The sequence below is a fragment of the Mytilus trossulus genome, chromosome 13 (assembly GCF_036588685.1).
Source record: "Mytilus trossulus isolate FHL-02 chromosome 13, PNRI_Mtr1.1.1.hap1, whole genome shotgun sequence".
Lineage (NCBI taxonomy): Eukaryota > Metazoa > Mollusca > Bivalvia > Mytilida > Mytilidae > Mytilus > Mytilus trossulus.
Window position 1 is genome coordinate 41,575,600 of NC_086385.1, and position 23,811 is coordinate 41,599,410.

Below are 23,811 nucleotides of genomic sequence, written 5' to 3' on the forward strand. Positions count from 1 at the left end.
CCATTTTTATTTGAATTCTTTACATTTAGCATATTATCTAAAACAACCAATGTTTTGATGAAGTTATCCACATGTGATAAAACATATATACAAAACTAATTTCTAGGCAAATAAAAATCTAATTATTTTTCAGGCATGTATGAATTTTCCAAGACTGGACAATTACTACCCATTCTTGTTGGAACAACTATGATGGACCCTGCAGGTAGTGGACAGGAAGTGCCCATTTTGGGTGCTGCCACAGACAAAAAGACTGGTAACACAGTACCACTAGGTGGCACAATGGAGGACCCAGAAGGGGGAGGTAAAACTTAATAATTTTATCTGGATTATTCCTGTAAAATTGAACCTGGTTAGGATTTTTTGTAAATAGTAGAACCAATGCATAATGTTTATATGAATGTCACTAGCCACATGTTTACATGGTATTAGATGATCAGATACCATCTCTAAACTTACTGATTGTAGTCTAATCCTAATTGTTAATTTTGACAGGGTTTGGAATCACATGTCAGATAGATGATGCATATATATCAGGATACAATTATCCTATCAAATCACCTTGCACTTTTTGTTTTTTTTATCTTGATTTGTATCTTCTTGCTGAATTCACAAGATTTGAACATCAGTAACTATGAACTTCATCAGCAGTTGTCTTTAGTAAAATATTAAGGTATTATTATTTATATAAGATAAGATAAGATATATTTTATTTCCAATAGTGGACCCATTACGGGCATAATCAGTACATTGATTTTTTTTATCACACAGTTGCAATAGAATAGACAGTAAACAAAATATATATATTTCATTGAAATAATTCACTTTCAAACATTCTTTAATCTCTATTTCACAGGCTTGGTGCCAATTTCAATTGGTAAGAAAGCAGTAGATCCTGTAACAGGAGTTATGTCCCCTGTCATCAGTGTCCGTAGCAACCCAGATAATGGTCTGGCAATACCAGTCACTCTATCAACAGGTGGAGCTAGGAAGAAAAAACCACCACCAGGTGCCCTCGCTATGTTAGAAGAGGAGTTAGTTGCTCGTCGTACATACTGGAGACGTCAAAGACAACACGAGAAAGAAGTCACATACAAAGAACACCAAACAGCACAACAATTACTGTTTGACATGGATTCAGTTACATCTAAGACAATTCAAAAATTCTTGGAAGACATTGATGTTGAAGTGCACAATATGTCTGAAAGTGAGAAGCGAGAATTCCAGAGACGTGGAGGCGCAGAACAAGAATATTCATTGGTTGTCCCACCAGATGTCGTTGCTGTCTTGACACAAGGTGATGCCAATGAACACAGCCATGAAGAACTCCATATAGCTGCCCATGTTAAGTTGTGTGATGTTCTTAGAAAATTCTACACCAAACTTCAACAGGAAGAGAAACAGTTCAAGGACAAATTAGGTGACCTTGATGGAGCCATGAATCCAGATGCAGAAAACACAGCCATGAAACGATATCGTCAAGCTAAAAATAGACTTCAGGCAGAACTTCAGGATCATATTATCACCAGAATGCATGGTCTTGACGAGGCACACTCAGCTCTGGAGTATGCTAGAGAGAGATCTGAATTGTGCGCTACCGAAGCTAAGATGGTATTGACACACGAGGCTTTATTGGCTGGTGATTTCGATTGTCAATTGTCAGGTGTGTATGGCGATGTTGAAAATACAGGTGAAAAAGACTCTGAACTTATACCATTACTTAAACAATTGATAGCCATGTTAGAATCTGGAGGACCTTTCACTTTGTCGTCAGAGTTATTGAACCTGATTAACTCAGGCAAGAACATTGCTGGTTCTCAAAACACAACAAACATTACTAATATGGGCCAAGGTCAAGGTCAAGATGGGGACAGAGGAAGTAACAATCAAGATAAGGATAAGAATGGAAAAGATAACAACAAAAAATCTAAAAAGAAGGACAAAGAAGAAGTTAAACATGTGACTTCAAGTATGGGCGGTACTGTGATTGGAACAGGAGGACAAAATTCATCTGTAGATGATGGAAATATTTTCGGTGGAAAGAGTCAAGGCACTCAAGCAGAATTACAGAGAGCTATGTTTGAAAAGCAAGCTTATGAGGCTGCAAAACTAGAAAATGACCTGAAACGCAGTGAACTAGATACAATTAATGACACTCTTGATGAATGTGAGAAAAATAAACAGAGAGCTATAGACGAGGCCAAGGCAGATTTAGAGAGAAAGTTGGCCAAGGTTAAAACTGAACAGGAACGAGAGAAGGTCATGATAGACTATGCTACAAATATGCAAAAGTTGAATGAATCTTTTGAGAAAAATAAACAGAAACAATTGGACACACTTAGACAGAAACTTCTAGAGCATCGAAGACAGGGAAAGAAAGATTTACACAGGAAACACATTGGTGAAGCACAGGCCCAGGGACTTCCTGCTGATTCAGTTCCTAGCGTCCAGAATCAATCGTATGAGGAATTGATGAAGGATCTGTTAAGATTACAAAAACAACAAGAGGAAATGATGGCAGAAATGAGGAAGAAGAGTGCAGATGAAGGGGACAAGGTCAAACCTGCTGACATTGACAAAGAACTGGAACAGCAAATCAGAGCCATGGACTTATCCAAAGCACAGAAAGAACAAATGATTCAATTGGCTAATAAAAGGTCACATGAACTGAGCAAGCAAGTTGAAGATATGAAGAAGAAACTAAGAGAAAGGAAGGAAAGAAAGAAGGCAGGAACTTTGACAGCAGATGAAGATCAGAATCTCAGTGAAGAAGAAAAGAGAAAACTGATGGAAGCGAGAGAAATGCAGAATGATGCAGATAGAATGATGGAAGAACAAGCCATCCTGGATACAATGAAACTCATGGAACAGGTTTGTCAATCTGTACTTTAATAACATTTTCTTTGTTGTTACATTAGTTGCCTCCCCTTTGAACAAAAAAACTCCTGTATACATTCGCTTGGATAAATCAATGATTTCAATTCTATTAAAATGAAAATGTTCAAATTTTTAGTAGTGGAGGTTTTCAGCCATACACAAATTGTCAAAATTAACAAAGAGTTTATTTTAAAAAAAGGAGTTATTTCAAGCATTTTCTCTTAAATATTACAAAGGAATGTGAACTTTGAAATTTCAATTTTTGTCATATAAATTTTGTAACATTCTGTCTATTTGTTTTACAATTGATATATCATTTTGTATATGTATTTATTACATTGGCGTATTCAAAATTTGCTGCATTTTTGAATTTTCATCTTTTAACACCATTTTGTAGTTTCACAACCTGTTGAGTATTGAATTGTAAGAGGTATATAAATTCTTTCTTTGTTTTAATAGGAACAAAAGAGAAAAGCAGAAGAAGATGCTCTACGTGAAATATTGAAAAACGAGTCTGCTCAAGAGAGAGATCGTATCATGGGTCAGTTCCATCAACAGATGAGGAAGATGAACAATCGTTTTGACGATGAAAGATCAGAAATGGAGGACAAGGTCAAGGCTAAACTAGCAGCCAAGAAGCGTCTGAAAGATGAACTTGAAAAGGAGAAGGCAGTTTCCAAAGAGTTAGATAGGATAACCAAAACACATGTAAGTGGGAGTAAGAGAGAATAACTAAAACACATATAAGAGTGGGGGTGGAATAGAATAACCAAAACTCTATGAAGTGGGAGTTAAATAGAATAACTTAAACATGTTTATGTGGGAGTTAGATAGAATAAACAAAACACATGTAAGCCAGAGTTAGATAGAAACAAAGAGATTAAATATGTGTGAATCATATGATTTTGGCAAAAGTTTGTAATAATCCATTTTAAGGATTTTTATGTTTAATGCTTTCATAAGCTCAGCATTAAATTATGTACTTTTTATAGTATATCAAATGAAGTGAAAAGATGTTTATAAAATTCATGGCTTAATTATACAAACAGATTTTCCTAATCAGCTGAAATGAAAACTATTTATAGGTTGCTAAGGGTGATGCTAACACAGCTGAAGTCATCATGCAAATTAATGATAAGGTCAATGGCGAAAAGATGACAGCAGATCAAGAAAAACTTCTCCGTGAACAGATGGCCAAACAGGAAGAAATAGAGAAGAAACAATTAGACGAAGCAAGGAAAATGAACCGAAACATTGAGGATGAATTTGATGCTGAACGACAGAGCATTGATGGTAACATGGCTAGCCAGAAGAAATTGGTATGTAGCCCACACTAGAACATAATACTGTTTGATCTTAGGATTTGTACTTTTCAGTTCTAAAAATATCCCCTTAGCTTCAATTTGTTCTAAGTACTCATGGTACATATCTGAATAAAAGTTAGGAGAACCAAGAAAATAAAACATCTTGAACTATAGTGTCATATTTAAACTTCATAAAAACAGGGTTAACTTTAATTTAGTCTGATACAATTTTTTATCTGTTTTTTTTTTCTAAATAAGATGTGAAAAGTATATACTATGTAATTCATTTACTATAATTAAATCTTAATTGTCTTATTACAATCAGAAATAAATGATATATATCATAAAGATCTGTGATTGCTATATTTATGATAGGATATAAAAATATGAAAAAATATTTTCCAATCAATATTAAATCAACTCTTTATTTTGTTATTAACCTTGACAGGTGGTAAGTAGATTTGGTGCATGGTGGTTTTTGTTTTTATAATTGTTTGTGTTTATCCTAACCCTACATTAAAATTTTACATGTAAATGATGTGCAGGGTTTGTAAATCATCTAATTTGGGATATCCATGTCAGATTTAATCACATCATCTTAAAAACTTTAATTTGACTGAAGTTATGCATGTTTGACCATAGACATGATAAAAGAGATTGGCAAGTACTGTAAACCAACTTATTTTCGCGGATGCTTTATTTCGGGTGTATCCAGCTAGTCAATTTTGAAATTTTTTTATTTACTTGATGTAGTTTGATAGGGAAAGATCCAAGTTATACATTTTCGGGACAATTTAATTTCGCGTAATTTTTCTACTTGCGAAAATTGCGAAAATAAATCCCTCCCAAAATTTAGTTGGTTTACAGTAGAAGAATTCTTTTAATATCACATTGCCCTTTTGATTTCATGATCAGAAAAATTCATAGTTAAAAATAAAATAGGAATATGTGTGTGCATGGAAAAGAAGTTTGTTAAATAATGAGAGCCTTATGTTTCATGATATGAAATGGTGTTGCCGATCTCTTGTATAATACCGTATAGCGGGTTATTTTCGCGGGGTGTAAATTTTCGCTGATTTTCGCGGATAGAACAAAATCGCCAAAATAAATTCCGCCAATTCAAAAGTGTACATGCAAAGGTAATGTTAAAAATGTTGAATCTGCTAAAATAATTACCGCCAAAATTTTTTCGTATACCTTATTCAATGAAAATCGCGAAATTTTACACCCGCGAAAATAACCCGCTATACGGTATGTCTCTAATTTGAATGACAAAATGTTTGTCTTATCATGGTATAATGATTAATTGTTGTTGCACAAGTATCCAAATGATGTTTCCTTGCACTGTAAAAATAATAAACAATATTGGTCTACAAATGGTGGAGAAATATTAAAATATTGTCATTATTTGTGATGATTATTAGCATGTTATCAGTAAGGACAAAGATGACAAGAAGCATGTTTTTATTCACATGTGCTAAATTACTGGAAATCACACACACATGTCTTTTCCCTACACAAATTCCACATTCTTCCCCCCATTACCTGTATCCATCATTGATATCCAATATTTGAAATGGGTCACCCACAACAAAATAGATAAATGCATGTACTACACATTTTTTTTTTAAACTAAATTATCTTATTATCTCCCATATAAAAGCAAAATTTCAATAAAGAAAAAAATTGTATTTGTGTAAAAAAAGTTGTTATTCTAAGATTAAATAATTTCACATTATTTATTTTAATGAATCTTATATGAGTTTCACCATACCAACAAAACAATATGAAAATTTGTACCCCGACAAATGAAATTGAATCTGCAATATATTATTAATTCTATTTTGTAACTATATTGATTTATAATTTATGAATATCAAAGAAAATTTTTTTTAAATAAAAAACAAAAAATAAATAGTAGTTTTAATTTAGTTTTATTTATTTATTAGTCTTTAGAGGCCCACACATCTAAATTTGAGAGAGACATTGCACTGCATCATCCTAATATAACAGATGCAGAATACCAGAAACTCTTGGCCAAACATAAAGCAGAGTTAGCTGCCCTTGAGAGAAATCTTGATGAAGAAAGAGAAAGACAAAACAATGTCCTGAAAGCAAAGGTAATGAATCTTATAGATTCACATGTCTACAAATATATGCATGTGATTTGTCTGTTATAATTTCTTTACATATAGATTATATCACTATCTAGTGTGATACAATATTTGTCCACTTGAGACTGTTGAATTTTCAAAATAAAACGCAAGGCTTGCTGAGTGTTTTGAATATTTAAAATTTTACTATCAAGAGTGGATAAATATTGTTACTACACAAGATTTGGTGGTGTTATCTGTTTCTCAGCTCATTTACAGACAATCTTAACGTTCAAAAACCTGCAAAAAGATGTGTTCTTTCTATGTAAAGTCATCAGGTATGCTCACATCTTTTCATGCTATCACAACAGGAAATTCAGAGGAAAGCAAGAAAATTTCAACATCATAATTCGATTTTAACCAATAAAGATCTGAGATCAAACGAACCACATGTTGAGTAAATAAAAATTATCAAGTGAAGAAAGAGATAAATCGAGTAAGAATTACTTTCAGAAACAATGTACAGAAAGCACTGTCTGTCGATTGATTTGAATTGAAACTTGAAAATGTTATGATGAGAGTTTCCACGTTTCAAAGGACTTTAACCTATGAGGTAAAGGACTTTCTGTAATTAATAAATATTTGAATCACTTACTCAAGATTATATTAATTACATAAGAATATATTTTAAATAGATAAAACAGAGACAGAAGAAGAGAGCCGAGACATTGGAGGATAAACACAGGATAGAAAGAGAACAAGAACTGGCTCGCCAACAACAAGAGAGAGACAGGCTGAATGAGAAACTAGCCAGAATTATTGAGAAGTCAGCACTTGTTGAGAATGTCAAGGTTTGTGTTGGAGGTTATCCATATAGGAGGAATATATATTTCAAACTACAGATTTTTATTAGTACTTGAGTTATAATGCTCTAATTACACATAAACCAGATATCTGGTAGATTCATTCATGTGTTTCTGGATGGGGTTTACAGAGTAGATATTAATATGGTAGACAAATCACGCAGAACAAAGGACAAGAAATATAAAGAATATCTTGTGAAAATTGCCCTAAAAAAGTAAGAAAAGAAAATAATGGGGTGCTAATATATAAAGAATTAGAGAATTATAGGAAAATCTTTAAAAGAATAGGAAAATGTAGCTGAATAAATAAGAATACAGAATTAAAGGATCTTGTTCAGACCCTCGTTTGTTATTGCAATTATTGAACAATGGACAAAAATGGAAGATAAATAATTACCATTTCAGTTTTTATAAAACTTAATTATAGGATTATCTCCCCTTTTAAAGCAAAAGTTTCAATTAAGAATTGAATGCTTCTTTTTGTAACTTCATTGGGGTGTAAAAGCGTTGATGGAAGTACATTTTGTATGAAGCGCGGAAGTATAGTATGAAGTCCATTTTCACTGAACAAATGAAAATTTTTGTTTTGTTTAGGGCTTGCTTGGTGGTGAGATATTTTATGCTGTGTTAAAGACCCATTTCCGGCCTTCTGCGGTTTTCTGTTCCTTGGTCAAGTAGTTGTCTCTTTGACACTTTCCACATTTCCATTCTCAATTTTATTACATGTTATAATATAATGGAAAATATGTTTTGTAGGGAAAAGATGATGACACTGTAGAAAACATGATCTACTCAGTACTCAGACAGAGACATTTGAAGGAAGCTATTCACCTGGAAGACCAACTCGCACGTGAACTGGCAGCAGCACGTCGTAGGGCTCGTGCAGACATTGAATCACGAAGAAATGAAGAAAGAGACAGATTATTAGCTGTATTTGAACAGGTATGTACTGATACAGAAATGGAAGAGGCAACTGCTCCAATAAACTTACAATGGCTGAATGGGGCTTGTACGCAAACGTAGATTATTTAAAGGAGTAAATTTTAAGAGATCAGTTGACTGAGTTGAGGTATTTATTAGGCTGTAATAGGTTCAGAATGATATGGAGGTTGGTTTTCATTTAAATGTATGCCACTTCCATCACTGCAGGGAGCATAAAGTGTTGTAAACCATTGTCTACCCTCATCTGTCTGTACACACATCAAAAATGTTTGTTTAGTTTGCCTCTGCCAAATGTTAGGAACTTATGCATAATGCTTTAACCTAAAAACACAGATGCAAGTAATATTTGGGTGGTGTAACTTTTACTGATAGAGTTATGCCCTTTTATAAAGTGACATGAAACTTGGGCAGCATCTGTGTCCTGTGGCACATTCTTCATTAATTTATTTAATCAATCATTGAATTATTGCATTTGGCACAGACTTAGTGGTTTAATAGCTAATTAAAAAAAATGTCAAATTGTCCTGAATAAAGCTACAATTAGTTTGTATTCTATTTTAGGAAATGAAGGATCTGATTGCTGACAGCAGTGACCTTTCACCTGAAGAACTGGCTCTTCGTAAAGAACAGCTGAGGAAACAACAAGAGGTAAGATATATATTCTTTATGTGACATGAAGTTGAATATTACCAGGAGCACCACCAACCTGGAACTTTTTAGCCACACTGTTTGGTTTCAGACAGCTCTTGATTTTTTCAGCATAAGGCTTAAATTTTGTGATGATAGCTGAGAGATGAAAAATACCCTAAGAATATCCAAACTTGTAAGTAAAAAAACAACAAAATTAAAATCCAGCAATGCCATGGCAAAAAAAAAAAAAACACAACAAAGAAAACTAAAGATAGAGCAACAGGAACTCCACCAAAAATAAAGGGTGATCTAAGAGATCAGCATACTTTATTAATAGCTTTACAATCGTGTACATATGACATACTTTTAGGAAAATCTTATTAAAAAAAAATCTTATAATATTTACAGAAACAACTGAAGGACTTTGACAACGTTACAACAAAACTTCTTGAACAAGCTCAGAAAGAAACCACACCACAACAGAAAATCCAGGAAACTCATGCACGGCTACAACTCAAAGAAAAACAACTCAACGAACTAGCCGATGCCATGAAACAGTACTCGCCTAAAGACGCCCTCTATAAAAAATACCAGGAGGATGCTCGATCGGCAACTGACGAAGCTAAGCGTTATAAAGACGATGTATGGAAAAAGATGCAAGATGAGTACGAAAGACGTAAAGCTGAACAGAAACAAAGAGAGGAAGAAAAACAAAGGAAACTGATGGAGCAATTTAAGTGAGTTTTGAATAGAAATGTTTGGAAGATTGATAAATATACTGTCAATCATCAGTGGTGGATCCAGAACTTTTCCTAAGGGGGGGCCCGCTCCAGTCATGCTTCAATGATTCCCTATATAATCAACCAAATTTTCCCCACGAAAGTGGGGGCTCGGGCCCCCCCAGGATCCGCCTATGATCATATCAAATAAATCCAAAAATTTCTGCTCACATTTATAATTTGAATTGTTTAGCAATAGAAAAAAATGGGAGATGAGTTTTTTTGTATTCCTAAGAGGTCTGCATACACAAAATTTAAAAATTTGAATTGTCATAATTTCTGCCTTAACAGTTGTATCAATGGTAAATCATAATTTGTTTGTGGTTGACCTTTTCGGAAGTCTTTCTGAAGGTTTTATATGCACTTGTTAACTTCTTGACAAGAGATTTTCTATTAATCATCAAATATATGTATTGGAAATCAGGAAATTTGTGTGTTTATTTATTTTCTTAATTTTATTATTTTTATTTCATTTATCTAACTTGTTGATTCCCACTCTTTCTATAAACAATTATACAACCTTATTTATAGTAAGTTATTAATTCTTCAAGAAAAAAATGAAAATGAAAAGTTCATACTGTTCATGACATCTATAACAAAATCTGTATCTTTTAAAGGAATATGGAAAGAGAGATGGAAGAAGAACATCGTAGAGAAATGCAGAGACAGAAAGATCGAGAGGCAGAGAAAGAAAGATTACGTAAACAACAAATTGAGGAACGTGATAGACGTCAACAAGATGAGATCAAAAAGATGAATGTCAATGGAGATGAGAAGGAACGGTTGCTAAGGGAACATCAAGAACAGATCAACAAAATGAAATCAAATATGGAGGAAGAACAGGCTCGCAGCAAAGCTAACCTCCAAGCTCGATTGGATGCTAGAAAGAAAAATCGTATTGACTCCAATAAGGCTAAGTTAGAGAAAGAATCATTGTTAGACATGAATGCTGAACATCGTGAAGATTTAGCAAGATTACAAGCAGAAGATGACCTCACAAGTAGATTGCCTCCAGTAGGTGGCAGCTCTGACTCCACTCCAGGTGGACCTAGTGGTGCTGGTGCCCCTGGCTCCTTTGTGTCAACAGGAAACCAGGAACAAGACTGGGTCAATATGTTAATGATGTCTCCTCTATTTAAACAGATTAATGACCTTGCAGAGATGTTAGACAAAACACCAGAAGGTGGAGCCACCAGTGATAAAATTATGGGTAAGTAGCTTGGATATTTAAATTTTTGCAACTGCTTATAGAAACAGAAATGTCTTTTTATTTCAGTAGTTTTATAAGTAAAGTTTAGCAATCTTGAATGAATTCATAGTTTATCATTCATGATAACTTTTAAACAAGGCTCAGCCAGATTGGTCAAAATAATTTTAACCCCATATGAAAATACAGAGATATTCTATAATTACCAATGAGATATAAACTATCCACCAGAGTTTAAACAACATAGATGTTATATACTATAGGGGAATAATTTAATTTTGGATGTAACACATCTTCTGATTGGCTGACATTATTTTGTTATCAGCCCATAGACATAATTAAGGATGTACTTAGGTGAGGTTTTAGAATTTGTGTCAAATGTTTCGGACTCCTTGGTGTTTTTCCATACAACACTGTGAAATATTTTGCCCCATAACACCCATTTATTTTTTCATATAAGATTTAATGCCTCATGAAAGGCCATTTACCAAAATTTTAGAAGATTCTTAATTTTCTTTCTTTTGTTTTGAGACCTAATAGTACCAATGCAAATATAAGTTAAAAGTCCGAGTCAGTCTTTTCCCGCCATATTTTAAATCTCAAATATCTCGAAAAAGAGGTCCATGACCTATAAATATTTTTAGCTTATATTTATCCTTAATTGATGCTCTTCCAGGTTATAGTATCAATTGTAACTTCTTAATTGATTAATTTTCACCCAACCTCACCTAAGTACATCCTTAAGTCATGTCACTGTGACGTCATCAAGGCTTTTTCATGGTTTTCTACGATTTAAAACGGAATTTAGAACTAAATTATAAGAAATGTAATATTTTTTCTGTCTATTCCAAATAACATAAAACATGTGGTGCACACTGTTAAATAACCTGCTACGCATGTTATTCAGTATGCACCAAATTTTTTATGTTATTTCTTCATAGACAGAAGAAATATTACAGTCATACCTCAATTGTACAAACTTTAACAATTAGCAAAACCATAACTGTATATTTTTTCATAAAAGGCTATTAATGAATAAAAGACTGATTTCACTGTATTTGTATTTACAGGTGGAGATTACAGCCAGGCTTACATGGATGTCAAGGATGCACAATGGCAATGTAAAGGTGACCTTGTCCCAGTAGACATCAACAACATCACACCAAGTCAATTCGTCATCTATCGTTACGGTGTGTTTGTCATCCGCTTACTCCATCAAAGTATTGGCACACCTGATGTCAGCCTCCTTCTGGCATCAAACCTTCCACCAAACAACTACGGAAAGAATGCATTCAGGAACTCTGTCTTTTATGAAAATGGTCGTAGGATTATATTTGTCCGTCGTGAAAGGATGGATTCCATTGGTGAATTTGTGGTAGTGATTTTACACACACTTGCTCATATCAAAGTGGGAGATATGACAGATGATTCAAATGCATTGTTTTTGAGAGAATTCTACAAGGTAAGACAAACAAAATTCACTTATGTTTCCTGTCTCCATACCTTCCCTAAATTGTATGTAATAAACATTTTTGGTTAAGTTCTGTTAAAGTCTAGACATTTTAAGTGAGGAATTGTTATTTATCTATATATTCTGTTGTAAAATATTTTATATGATATAAGTGTTTGACCTTTGATTGACTACCTACCATTTTTTTATACGACCGCAAATTTTGAAAAAATTTTCGTCGTATATTGCTATCACGTTGGCGGCGTCGTCGTCGTCGTCGTCCGAATACTTTTAGTTTTCGCACTCTAACTTTAGTAAAAGTGAATAGAAATCTATGAAATTTTAACACAAGGTGTATGACCATAAAAGGAAGGCTAGTATTGATTTTGGGAGTTTTGGTCCCAATATTTTAGGAATTAGGGGCCAAAAAGGGCCCAAATAAGCATTTTCTTGGTTTTCGCACTATAACTTTAGTTTAAGTTAATAGAAATCTATGAAATTTTGACACAAGGTTTATAACCACAAAATAAAGGTTGGGATTGATTTTGGGAGTTTTATTTTCAACAGTTTAGGAATAAGGGGCCAAAAAAGGGCCCAAATAAGCATTATTCTTGGTTTTCGCACAATAACTTTAGTTAAAGTAAATAGAAATCAATGAAATTTAAACACAATGTTTATGACCACAAAAGGAAGGTTGGTATTGATTTTGGGAGTTTCGGTCCCAACAGTTTAGGAATTAGGGGCCAGAAAGGGACCCAAATAAGCATTTTTCTTGGTTTTCGCACCATAGCGTTAGTATAAGTAAATAGAAATCTATGAAATTTAAACACAAGGTTTATGACTATAAAAGGAAGGTTGGTATTAATTTTGGAAGTTTTGGTCCCAACAGTTAAGGAAAAAGGGGCCCAAAGGGTCCAAAATTAAACTTTGTTTGATTTCATCAAAATTGAATAATTGGGGTTCTTTAATATGCCGAATCTAACTGTGTATGTAGATTCTTAATTTTTGGTCCCGTTTTCAAATTGGTCTACATTAAGGTCCAAAGGGTCCAAAATTAAACTTAGTTTGATTTTAACAAAAATTGAAACCTTGGGGTTCTTTGATATGCTGAATCTAAAAATGTACTTAGATTTTTGATTATTGGCCCAGTTTTCAAGTTGGCCCAAATCGGGGTCCAAAATTAAACATTGTTTGATTTCATCAAAAATTGAATAATTGGGGTTCTTTGATATGCCAAATCTAACTGTGTATGTAGATTCTTAATTTTTGGTCCAGTTTTAAAATTGGTCTAAATTAAAGTGCAAAGGGTCCAAAATTAAACTAAGTTTGATTTTAACAAAAATTAAATTCTTGGGCCTCTTTGATATGCTGAATCTAAACATGTACTTAGATTTTTGATTATGGGCCCAGTTTTCAAGTTGGTCCAAATCAGGATCTAAAATTATTATATTAAGTATTGTGCAATAGCAAGTCTTTTCAATTGCACAGTATTGTGCAATGGCAAGAAATATCTAATTTCACAATATTGTGAAATAGCAAATTTTTTTTTTTATTAAGAGTTATCTTTCTTTGTCCAGTATAGTAAGCAAGAAATATCTGCAAGAATTTTTTTTAATTGGAGTTATCTTTCTTTGTCCAGAATCAACTTAAATCTTTGTTATATACAATATACAATGTATATTCACTTTTTACTACCAACTGATAAATTTAAATAATCTTTACCATTCAGTGATAACAAGCAGTTTTTTTACATCATGTATTTAAATGAGTAGTAATTGTTGCAAACTCCATTAGAATATTTTAATTGAAATTAGTTTTGGAATAAGGGAAAGGGGGATGTGAATAAAAAATTGGGTTAAATTTTTCTCATTTGAAATTTCATAAATAAAAAGAAAATTTCTTCAAACATTTTTTTGAGAGGATTAATATTCAACAGCATAGTGAATTGCTCTAAGAGAAAACAAAAATTTTAAGTTCATTTGAATACATTCCTTCTGTGTCAGAAACCTATGCTGTGTCAACTATTTAATCACAATCCAAATTTAGAGCGGAATCCAGCTTGAATGTTGTGTCCATACTTGCCCCAACCGTTCAGGGTTCAACCTCTGCGGTCGTATAAAGCTACGCCCTGCGGAGCATCTGGTTTACCAAGGGGGCAGTACATATTTTTGTTAAAGAAATTATAAAAAGGAAATACACAATTTTCAGTTTTCAGAATTAATAAATTATAAAGAGATGTTTGTATATGTCAAATGAAATGGCAAACCATCAAAACAATTAATGTAAATTCAAAATTTTGTAAGCATTTCTTATTTCTATTGCTGAACAATGGAGACAGTTTTACAAATATCAGGGGAAAACATTGTTCAATTTTGCTTGTTATCATAGCTTCATTGTTATTTTTTAATTTTCAGGCATTACGAGTAGTCTGCCAAGATATGTTCTTCTCCAGAACTAATAGCTCATCTGCAGCATCATCCATGATGGGAGCACCCTCTGTAGGTTCCCGTACTGCACTGGAATCAGCCCTGGGTCAGACCAGAAGTGCTGATGAGAAGATGAATGTGATAGGAGATCTTGTAGATATGAAAGTTGAAGGACCAACACAACTTGATTTCTCTGAACAGGTAAAGCAGCTACATATTGTGGGAATTGTTTTTGCTCTAACATGTTTAATGGGAGAAAAAAATAGCGAAAAGAGATGTTTAAAAAAAAATTGTATTGGATTGATGAAGTCTTCCCTCTGAAAACCATGTGCAAGTTTTTAATGGATATTGTCCTTGATTTTCAAGTTAGAGTTTTAGAAACCAAAGGAATTTTTTCTCCCTTCTTATAATAAGCAGTGGAGTATTAAACACACCAAACATATGGACAATACATTCTCAAATTGAAATTCACAAAAGTAGCATCGCTCCTTTCACTTTTCTATACATATGGTTTTGTTTTGAAACACACAAAAATTGTTCATTATATTTTGTTTGTTTAGTAAGTTCTGTTTAAAATGCAAAAAAATCTCATTCTATAATTATTTTGTTTGTTTTGTTTATACAGAGAATGTCACAGAGACTGTATGGTGCAGAGAGTCTTGCCAGTAATGCTAGATTACGACAGCACTTAATGGCCAAGGGAGGAATCATGACCACCAGTGACTTTGTCAGTGTCAGAATGGCTGAACTTAGAGGACTCAAAAGCCCACTCACTTCACCAAAATCAAGGTATGATTTTTGTCATTTTTACTCTTTGAGTATATTTGTTTTGTACATGCATCGTTGACAATGTAATGGAATTTGATGTGACTGTCATACAAGTGAGAGGTTTAGCTAGCTATAAAACCAGGTTCAATCCACCATTTTCTACATAAGAAAATGCCTGTACCAAGTGAGGAATATGACAGTTGTTATCCATTTGTTTGATGTGTTTGGACTTTTGATTTTGCCTTTTGATTTTTGATTTTCCTTTTTGAATTTTCCTCAGAGTTCATTATTTTTGTGTTTTTACTTTTTATGAGAAATAACATAAACAAAAGTCTGGTCACATATTCCAATCGTTTTTGCTACCATATTTGTTTTATTAATTAGAAGAATAAATAAAATAATTATCAATAAAATCATAAATTTGTTTCTTTATTAGAATATTAAATTGATTATTTAAAATTATATCATACCAAAATTTCTTCATTATTTGTATGCAAATTATTTTATTAGATTTTTTGAGCATAGGTTAATTTGAAATTTGAATGTTTCAATCTATTTAGTATTAGTACTTATGCAGACTTCATGAGCCTGTAATTCAGTGGTTGTCATTTGTTTATGTGTTACATATTTGTTTTTCGTTCATTTTTTTATAAAATAAGGCCGTTAGTTTTCTCGCTGGAATTGTTTTACATTGTCTTATCGGGGCCTTTTATAGCTGACTATATGCAGTATGGGCTTTGCTCATTGTTGAAGGCCGTACGGTGACCTATAATTGTTAATGTTTGTGTCATTTTGGTCTATTGTGGATAGTTGTCTCATTGGCAGTCATACCACATCTTCTTTTTTATATTTGTCAAAATAAAGTACATCTTCTGGTATGTAAGAAAATGCATTTTCCCTCAATCCACGAAAATTTGTATTCAAGAAAATAAATGGTATTAAATTGATGGAATATAAAGAGTTGTCTCCCTTATATTAAATTAAAAATGTTTACCTCTATTTTATTATTCTTTTCATTGTTTTATTCAGTCCAAAGAAGCAGATAGCTCCACCACCTGTTGGGTCTACACGTGATCTACTGGACTCAAAGTTGATGGACCTTGAAACCAAAAATGACAGTCTAAACGAAGAATTAGCACAGGTATAATTTCTGAACAATTATGTATAATAGAGATGGTATGCTCCTCAGTCTTGCTGAAAATCCTATTTTACTATCCCTCTTTCCTCAGTGGGTTTGGCAGTATAGGTGATTTATAACTAGTTTGAATAGTTGAGTTGGTGGTAGGTGAAAGAAAGTAAAAAAATGTGAAGGGAAGTTAAAACTCATAATAAAATTGAGAATGGAAATGGGGAATGTGTCGAGACATTAACCAGACCAAAGAGCAGAAAATAGCTAAAGGCCACAAATTGGTCTTCAATATGGTGAGAAAATCTTGCATCCGTAGGTGTGCTTCAGATGTTCATAAGACAAACAATTTTTATCATAGAAAACTAAAGAGTAATCAACATGAACCCCACCAAAAACCAGGGGTGATTTTAGTTGCAAGTATGACATGATATTTTGGCCATTTCTTTTTATTGTATCAGTGAAGTATGAAACTATTTATTAACTGAGATCTAAAAAAGTATGGAAAAAAAATTATTGATGAAGGCATCAAGAACGTCGAAGCATTTATTCCATAAATATTTCGTTTCTTAAAGCACAAAACTGAAATGAGTAAATTATCTCCCTTGAAATTGTTAACAAGGATGGAGATAAATTTAGAAATCTGCAGTTATAGTGTGATGTTTTCATTTTATTCAGCTGGTCTTTTGATCTCAATATATTTTTTAAAATTGTCCTTCTTAATAAAAACATGTTTTCACAAAAAATCTATAATTCATTACTAAACTCTATTGCAGACAATGAAGAATGAAGCAGAGCTTCGAGAAGGCATCAAAAGCATGACAGACTCCCACGATAGTCGTCTTCCCACGGAACAAGAGAAACTTGTCTCGCTCCTCGCCAAAAAAGAAGATCTTATGAAGAGAATCGCTTATACTGAAGCAGATATCACAAAGAAGGAGAAAGAACTCAAATCAAAAAAGCGATAATTTCAGATTTTCAAATTTGACTTTTACATGAACTTTGAAAACTCAAATTATTTGTGGAATATTTGTAGATAATTTTTCTATGATTTAAAAGACAAAAGCTTTCCATCATAATTGTAATACATTTGTACTAAATAATAATTTACCAATGTTAATTAAGGATTTAAATCATATTTTGAAATGTTGAACATGTTGAATGTTATATTCATAAACTTTATGCAGCTCTCCGAGAAATGAGGCAAATTTATGTTAGACGAAAAACTTGTCCAAAAAGCATTCTGTGATATTTATGAATATTCACCGTCCCTAGTTATGTCCCTTGTTAATAGTTGATATCTATTCCCGTCCTTTCTTGTTCACTTAATTTTTTTAAATGTTGGTTTTTATATGTAAATTTTTTAATATATTTATACAATAGTCCCCTTTTTATAGTTGACTTTGTTTCAAACGAATGTCATTTCTTAGGATATTTTTTTCAAATGACATTTTTTTTACATATTTAAGCAAAGACATTTGGAAAAGTATTTTTAATGTTAACCTTTGTGGGGAAGGTTACATTACAAATATTTTCCTGTTTGTTAAATTGTTAAATTTTCAGAAAGATTTATATTTTTATATTTATACACCAAAAACATTCAAGTTATTTAAAGTAAAACAAAAACCCAAAATTGATAATCTCTCTTTATTTGCTGCAAAAATATCATGTATTCTGTAGTAAATTAATTGTTAACAATTTAATGGTACTGATCAAATATTGCTTTCAATTTGAAGCTCCAATCAAAAAGTACTTTTACTAACATTATTTATTTTTTAAATGATTTTTATTATGACAAAGGTTAGAATTAGCCTCCAATAATGTGCAATCATGATTAATATAATAATAATAACAAATCTGCAATATTTATACTTCTCTTGCAATATATATGTTTATATGTGATTTTCATTTGGACAATTTAAATTTAATCAAAACCAAAAATAATCAAAGAACATTTCTAAAGCTATTTTTAAAGTATCAGCAATTTTTACAGATTTTAAAATTTATCTTAATAATTGAAAAAAATGTATATGCAATTATTAATAAGTTGCTCAAGACAACAATTTTGTGATTTAACCAGGGCAGATCTTGGATTTGAAAAAAGGAGGTGTTATTTCAGTATTTGCATTATAGATATAAAAAAAATTAAACGATGTTATGCCAAAACAAAAATCAAATAAATTGTTAGAAACAGTAGTATTTCTTTCCACTATTAAAGGTGTGTACACCCTCTACAGCTCCCTGGAAATGACACTGTTTGATAATATGCTATTTTTGACCAAATGGAAAACACATTTTTTGTAGATTATCGGAATCATAGATATTTTCCGTCCACTTGTTTTTTGACATTCCATCCACACCATGTTTAATGACTAAAATTGTTTATACATATTTATTTTGTCAAAATGGCTGGTCCATTTATTTTTTCTTTGTTGTACATCCTTTTTTCTCATATACCGGTATATGTATGTTGTACATCATGAATTTGAACATAAACACTAATAACATATTTTGTAATTTCATCACTTATTATTTTGTTTTCTTTTTTGCTTATTTTTTTTTAGCTAAATAAATATAGAGCATACTTATTGACAGTCTTAATTTACTTATAGTATGATAGGTCTGACATTTTGACAAACTTTTGATATATATAAATAAGATGATGTGATATGAGTGCCAATGAGATTACTCTCCATCGGGGTTCTGATACCGGATCCCCCTTACTGTTTTGTCAGATTCCCGTATCCCCGTAACACTATGTACGGTATGTAAGTAATTCTCAGTTTTTTTTCTTCATTTCCCGGGTCCCGCTAGACCTCATTTCCGGTTTTCACGACACAGTAATTTGACTTTCACGTGTCACGCTTACAAAAAATCGGCAATCCCACGTCATGCTAAGACCCCAATGAGACCCACTCCATCTAAATCAGGATATGTAAAAAGTAAACCATTAAAGGTCAAAATACGCCTTCAAAACAAACCACACAACGAGCTACAAGGGTCCCAAAGTGACTAGTGTAAAACAAAAAACCAAGGGAACTATATAAATCTAGTCTAGTTTTCTATGTTGTGTTTTGTAAACTGTTTGTTGTTTGTTTTTTATCTTTTATTTGACATTGCATTTTTGTGTCCCATTTATGGAATGTTTTCTGGTCTGTGCATCTGTCTGTTTGTCCGTCTGTCCCGCTTCAAGGTTCAAGTTTTGGTTGAGGGAGGTTAAAGTTTTTGGTCAAGGTAGATTTTGATGAAGTTAAAGTCCAATCAACTTGAAACTTAGTACATAATGTACACATGTTCCCTATGATATGCTCTTTCTAATTTTAATGCCAAACTTGAGATTCTCCCTTATTTTCACAGTCCACTGAACAATGATAGTGCAGATGGGGCATCTGTGTACTGGGGACACATTCTTGTTTTTTTTGTCAGTTAACTTCATCTTATGAGAGTCAATATACTTCTGGTGTCTTTTGACTTTTTAAACTAGAATAGACTGTTCACATAATATAATAGCAGACCAGTAAGGTCTTTTGGTGTGTATAAAATGCACACATAAAATTGAAAATGGAAATGGGGAATGTGTCAAAGAGACAACAACCCGACCATAGAAAAAATAACAGCAGGAGGTCACCAACAGGTCTTTATGCATATTACGCATCCCCTTTTTTACTCTCAAAAGTTGAGATAAAAAGTCTCTTCTAATGCATTACATGCATGGACTAACTGCAAAAAATCCCAACAAAAACATGGTAAAATGCTACCATTGAGAACCATTTCTCTTTCTGAGACAAATTGAACTCCAAACCTGGTTCATTAAAGTACTAAGTGTAATGATTTTATTGTTACAGAAAGAAAGAAAAAAGTAGCAAACAATGTTTGATTTTTTATTATTTCCATCTTATTCTGACTTACCAAATTTTGATTTCAAACTATTTGACCTACAAAAACGTCTTACACGCATATAACAAGGATTGGCTTAATATCCTTAATGGGTTCCCAAATGAGGATCACATTTATAATGTGCAAGCAAATAATAACTTTAACTTGCCATGATCCACATGAAGGGTGCTCATAATGGAGCAGGAGGTGGGTGTCACTCATGGCCGAGTAAAATTTGCCATGAGCAACATAATGGGTACCAATTTAGGAGCAAGACTTGCTACGAGTCCATGGTGGTGCCAATAAAAGAGCAGGACTTGTAAGAAGTCACCCGATGTCACTAATGAAGTATGATTTACAATAGGCCTGATAATGGGTGCAACTAAAGAACCAACAACCGAAAACGTATATTATAGTGTCAAATGAATAGAAGTAAATGAGTTTAAAACAACATAAAATCATAGAAGACATCTTCTCGTAATCATTAGTTCAGGTTTTATATTAAAATTCATGGTAGTATATATTCTTATATTCTCTCTTTTTTAGTGAAATTTATTTCAATAGAAAACTAATACAATTTTTTTTATATTTATGGGATCTTACCCCCAACCCCCACCCCAAACCCCCACACACACACATACATTTTTAAGATATTTTTTTTTTATCTTTACCAAAATAAATTACAAATTATTAATTGTTATAGGGCAGAAATATTTATGTTCTTTCTGCCTTGGGCAAGTTTATTTTTTTCATTTCTTTCCAGACCAGAATATTGATATAAAAAAACCAAGGATAAAGAAAATCTTTGAATAGAATTCTTATAATTGTGCTGACTAGATATTTTTACATTCAACCTGGCATCTCAATTATAGGTCATGATTTGTATGTTACGAAAGAGTGTTAGAAACTAAACAAAGTCAGCACATAAAAATCATTCAATTACCACCATGAATAATGATAATGTGGATTTATTTAAATAGTAACCCGACGAACTTTGCCATTATGTCATATTAGTCTGATGGGTCTACTTAAAATAGTAATTAACCCTCCCCTCTATCAACTGAATCAGATAAACGTATACTATTTATGTTACTTTTGTACTATGTATCACAGCGTGAACATGCTGTTTTGTTACTGGTATATCTTGTTTACTTATCAATGAAATCTCGGAGTTAATATGTTCCTGTCCGTGTGAAATTGGTCATTGGCTTTCACTTGTGTCAGCAGGATTCATTAATTTTCAGTTTTACACGAAAAGTTTCTCTTACAAATGTACAAATGTTATCAATAACAATTTCAATGCTTATGCAAGTGTGTTAAATTTACAAAAAGTATCATTGTTATTAAGTTAGAATCTTCTATTATCCGGCTTTTTTTTTTATTTAGGAGAAGGGGGTATTATTTTTACAATACCCTTTGCGGATTTAATAAATTGAAATTTTACTCAATGTTCATCTATATAAAAGTATACTGATGAATCTCTTATCTTTTAAGAGGAGGGTGTCCGATATGTTGTTTTTACTATACGAATACGGATTTAATAAATTAAAATTTTACGCAATATTTTAGGATAACTATTATATGAGTACTATATTGACATGTTTTTCTGCAATAAAAGACTGTCATCTTGTTGACCATTCATTTATTATATAAACTACAATTTGTTAATGCTTCACATGCCAATTCGAAACATTTGTGTCACGAAACAGAATTTATCTGCTGTAGAGATAATCAACAGTAACAGCCTTATAATAAATTTGATACTTGTACATGCAATGATTTCTGCAATGAATACGTCACTATCAATAGATGAAAATTTATGATAAACCTAATTGCATTTGCATATAATCATCATTATCTCCTAAATCATAATCTGTGTTGATGCTCATACCGATTTATAAATGCCATTAATTTCATATTCCTTGTTCATCAACTTTCGATCCACCGAAATTAGTGACATTATTGGCAGCAGAGGCGGATTTAGGGGGGTTTTTTGGGAAAAAAATTGGTTGCTGATATAGGGAATCACTGAAGCGTGACTGGAGCGGGGCCCCTCTTAGGTCAGTCAGTGGGCCCCCACTTATGTAAATTTCTGGATCCGCCACTGGGCAGGCTCTATGAAAATATATAAAAGATGAAAGCAGGAGGATTACGTGAGCCAAGAAGAACCTGCGACAGTACGGAGGAGGTCGAATCCAGGATAAAAGGGGGGTTTCAACCATGTGTCCCATTCAAAATCATTTATCTTTAAAAAAAATAAAAAGGGGGGGGGGACTCCGCCTGGATCCCCACTGACCCCTCACAGATATTTTACAATTCTTACATGTATTTTAGAAAGAAAGGAAATACAACAAACGTACGTTACCGTAGTACACACTAGTATGTGGTTTTGGAATATTATGTGACACACGACCATTATAAGGAATACTGTATTTCAATGGAATCATACGTTGTTGTATTTTTATTTCAAAGTGCATAATTCTTAATTCAACAGAAACAATTCAAACTCAAAATATGTTAAATTCGGATCCTTTCTGGGAATTTTGTTAAATTTTTTCCAAAAAGTCATTTCAGAAAAAAAAATCCATGCACCCACTGACTAGACGAATGAGACGAATATACCCACTGACTTGTTGAATGAGACAAATATACCTACTGACTAGTTGAATGAGACGAAAATACCTACTGACTAGATGAATGAGACGAATATACCCACTGACTAGTTGAATGAGACGAAAATACCTACTGACTAGTTGAATGAGACGAAAATACCTACTGACTAGTTGAATGAGACGAAAATACCTACTGACTAGTTGAAGGAGACGAATAGACCTACTGACTAGTTGAAGCAGACGAATACACCTACTGACTAGATGAATGAAACGAATATACCTACTGACTAGTTGAAGGAGACGAATATACCTACTGACTAGTTGAAGGAGACCAATATACCTACTGACTAGTTGAAGGAGACGAATATATCTACAGACTAGATGAATGAGAAGAATATATCTACTGTCTAGCTGAATGTGGCGAAAAAACACACGGACTGGTTGGATTTGGCAAATGTATCCACTGATTGTTTGAATGTGACGAATAACTTACTAATTGGATGAATGTGACGCAAAATACCTACTGACTTTGTAGAATGTGACGTACATACCAACTGACTTTGTAGAATGTGACGTACATACCAACTGACTAGTTAAATATGACGTACATACCCACTGAATGGATGGATGTGCCGAATATTCCCACTGACTGGTTGAATGTGTCGAATATAGCGACTGACTGGTTGAATATTACGAATATAGCGACTGACTGGTTGAATATGACGAATATGTACCAAAGGATTGGTTGAATGTGACGAATATTTCTACTGACTTGTTGAATGAGACAAATATACATAATAACTGGCTATACTTATTGACAAGTTGACTGAGACCTATATACCCATCGACTAGTTGAAT

General features: G+C 32.8%; 1 protein-coding gene across 1 annotated transcript in view; it reads left to right on the top strand.

Annotated features, from left to right (window-relative positions):
- LOC134694950 (uncharacterized) overlaps positions 1-19,054 on the top strand; it is a 142,502-nt gene extending 123,448 nt beyond the window's left edge. Inside the window, exons 120-134 of the mRNA XM_063556066.1 lie at positions 134-304; positions 857-2,871; positions 3,337-3,585; positions 3,963-4,196; positions 6,131-6,301; positions 6,970-7,125; positions 7,894-8,079; positions 8,641-8,727; positions 9,118-9,446; positions 10,106-10,698; positions 11,766-12,157; positions 14,560-14,772; positions 15,197-15,360; positions 16,369-16,480; positions 17,242-19,054. Of these exons, the coding sequence (XP_063412136.1) occupies positions 134-304; positions 857-2,871; positions 3,337-3,585; positions 3,963-4,196; positions 6,131-6,301; positions 6,970-7,125; positions 7,894-8,079; positions 8,641-8,727; positions 9,118-9,446; positions 10,106-10,698; positions 11,766-12,157; positions 14,560-14,772; positions 15,197-15,360; positions 16,369-16,480; positions 17,242-17,433 (5,264 nt within the window). The 3' untranslated portion in view covers positions 17,434-19,054. The remainder of the gene's footprint in view (positions 1-133; positions 305-856; positions 2,872-3,336; positions 3,586-3,962; positions 4,197-6,130; positions 6,302-6,969; positions 7,126-7,893; positions 8,080-8,640; positions 8,728-9,117; positions 9,447-10,105; positions 10,699-11,765; positions 12,158-14,559; positions 14,773-15,196; positions 15,361-16,368; positions 16,481-17,241) is intronic.
- Positions 19,055-23,811: the final 4,757 nt, after the last annotated feature.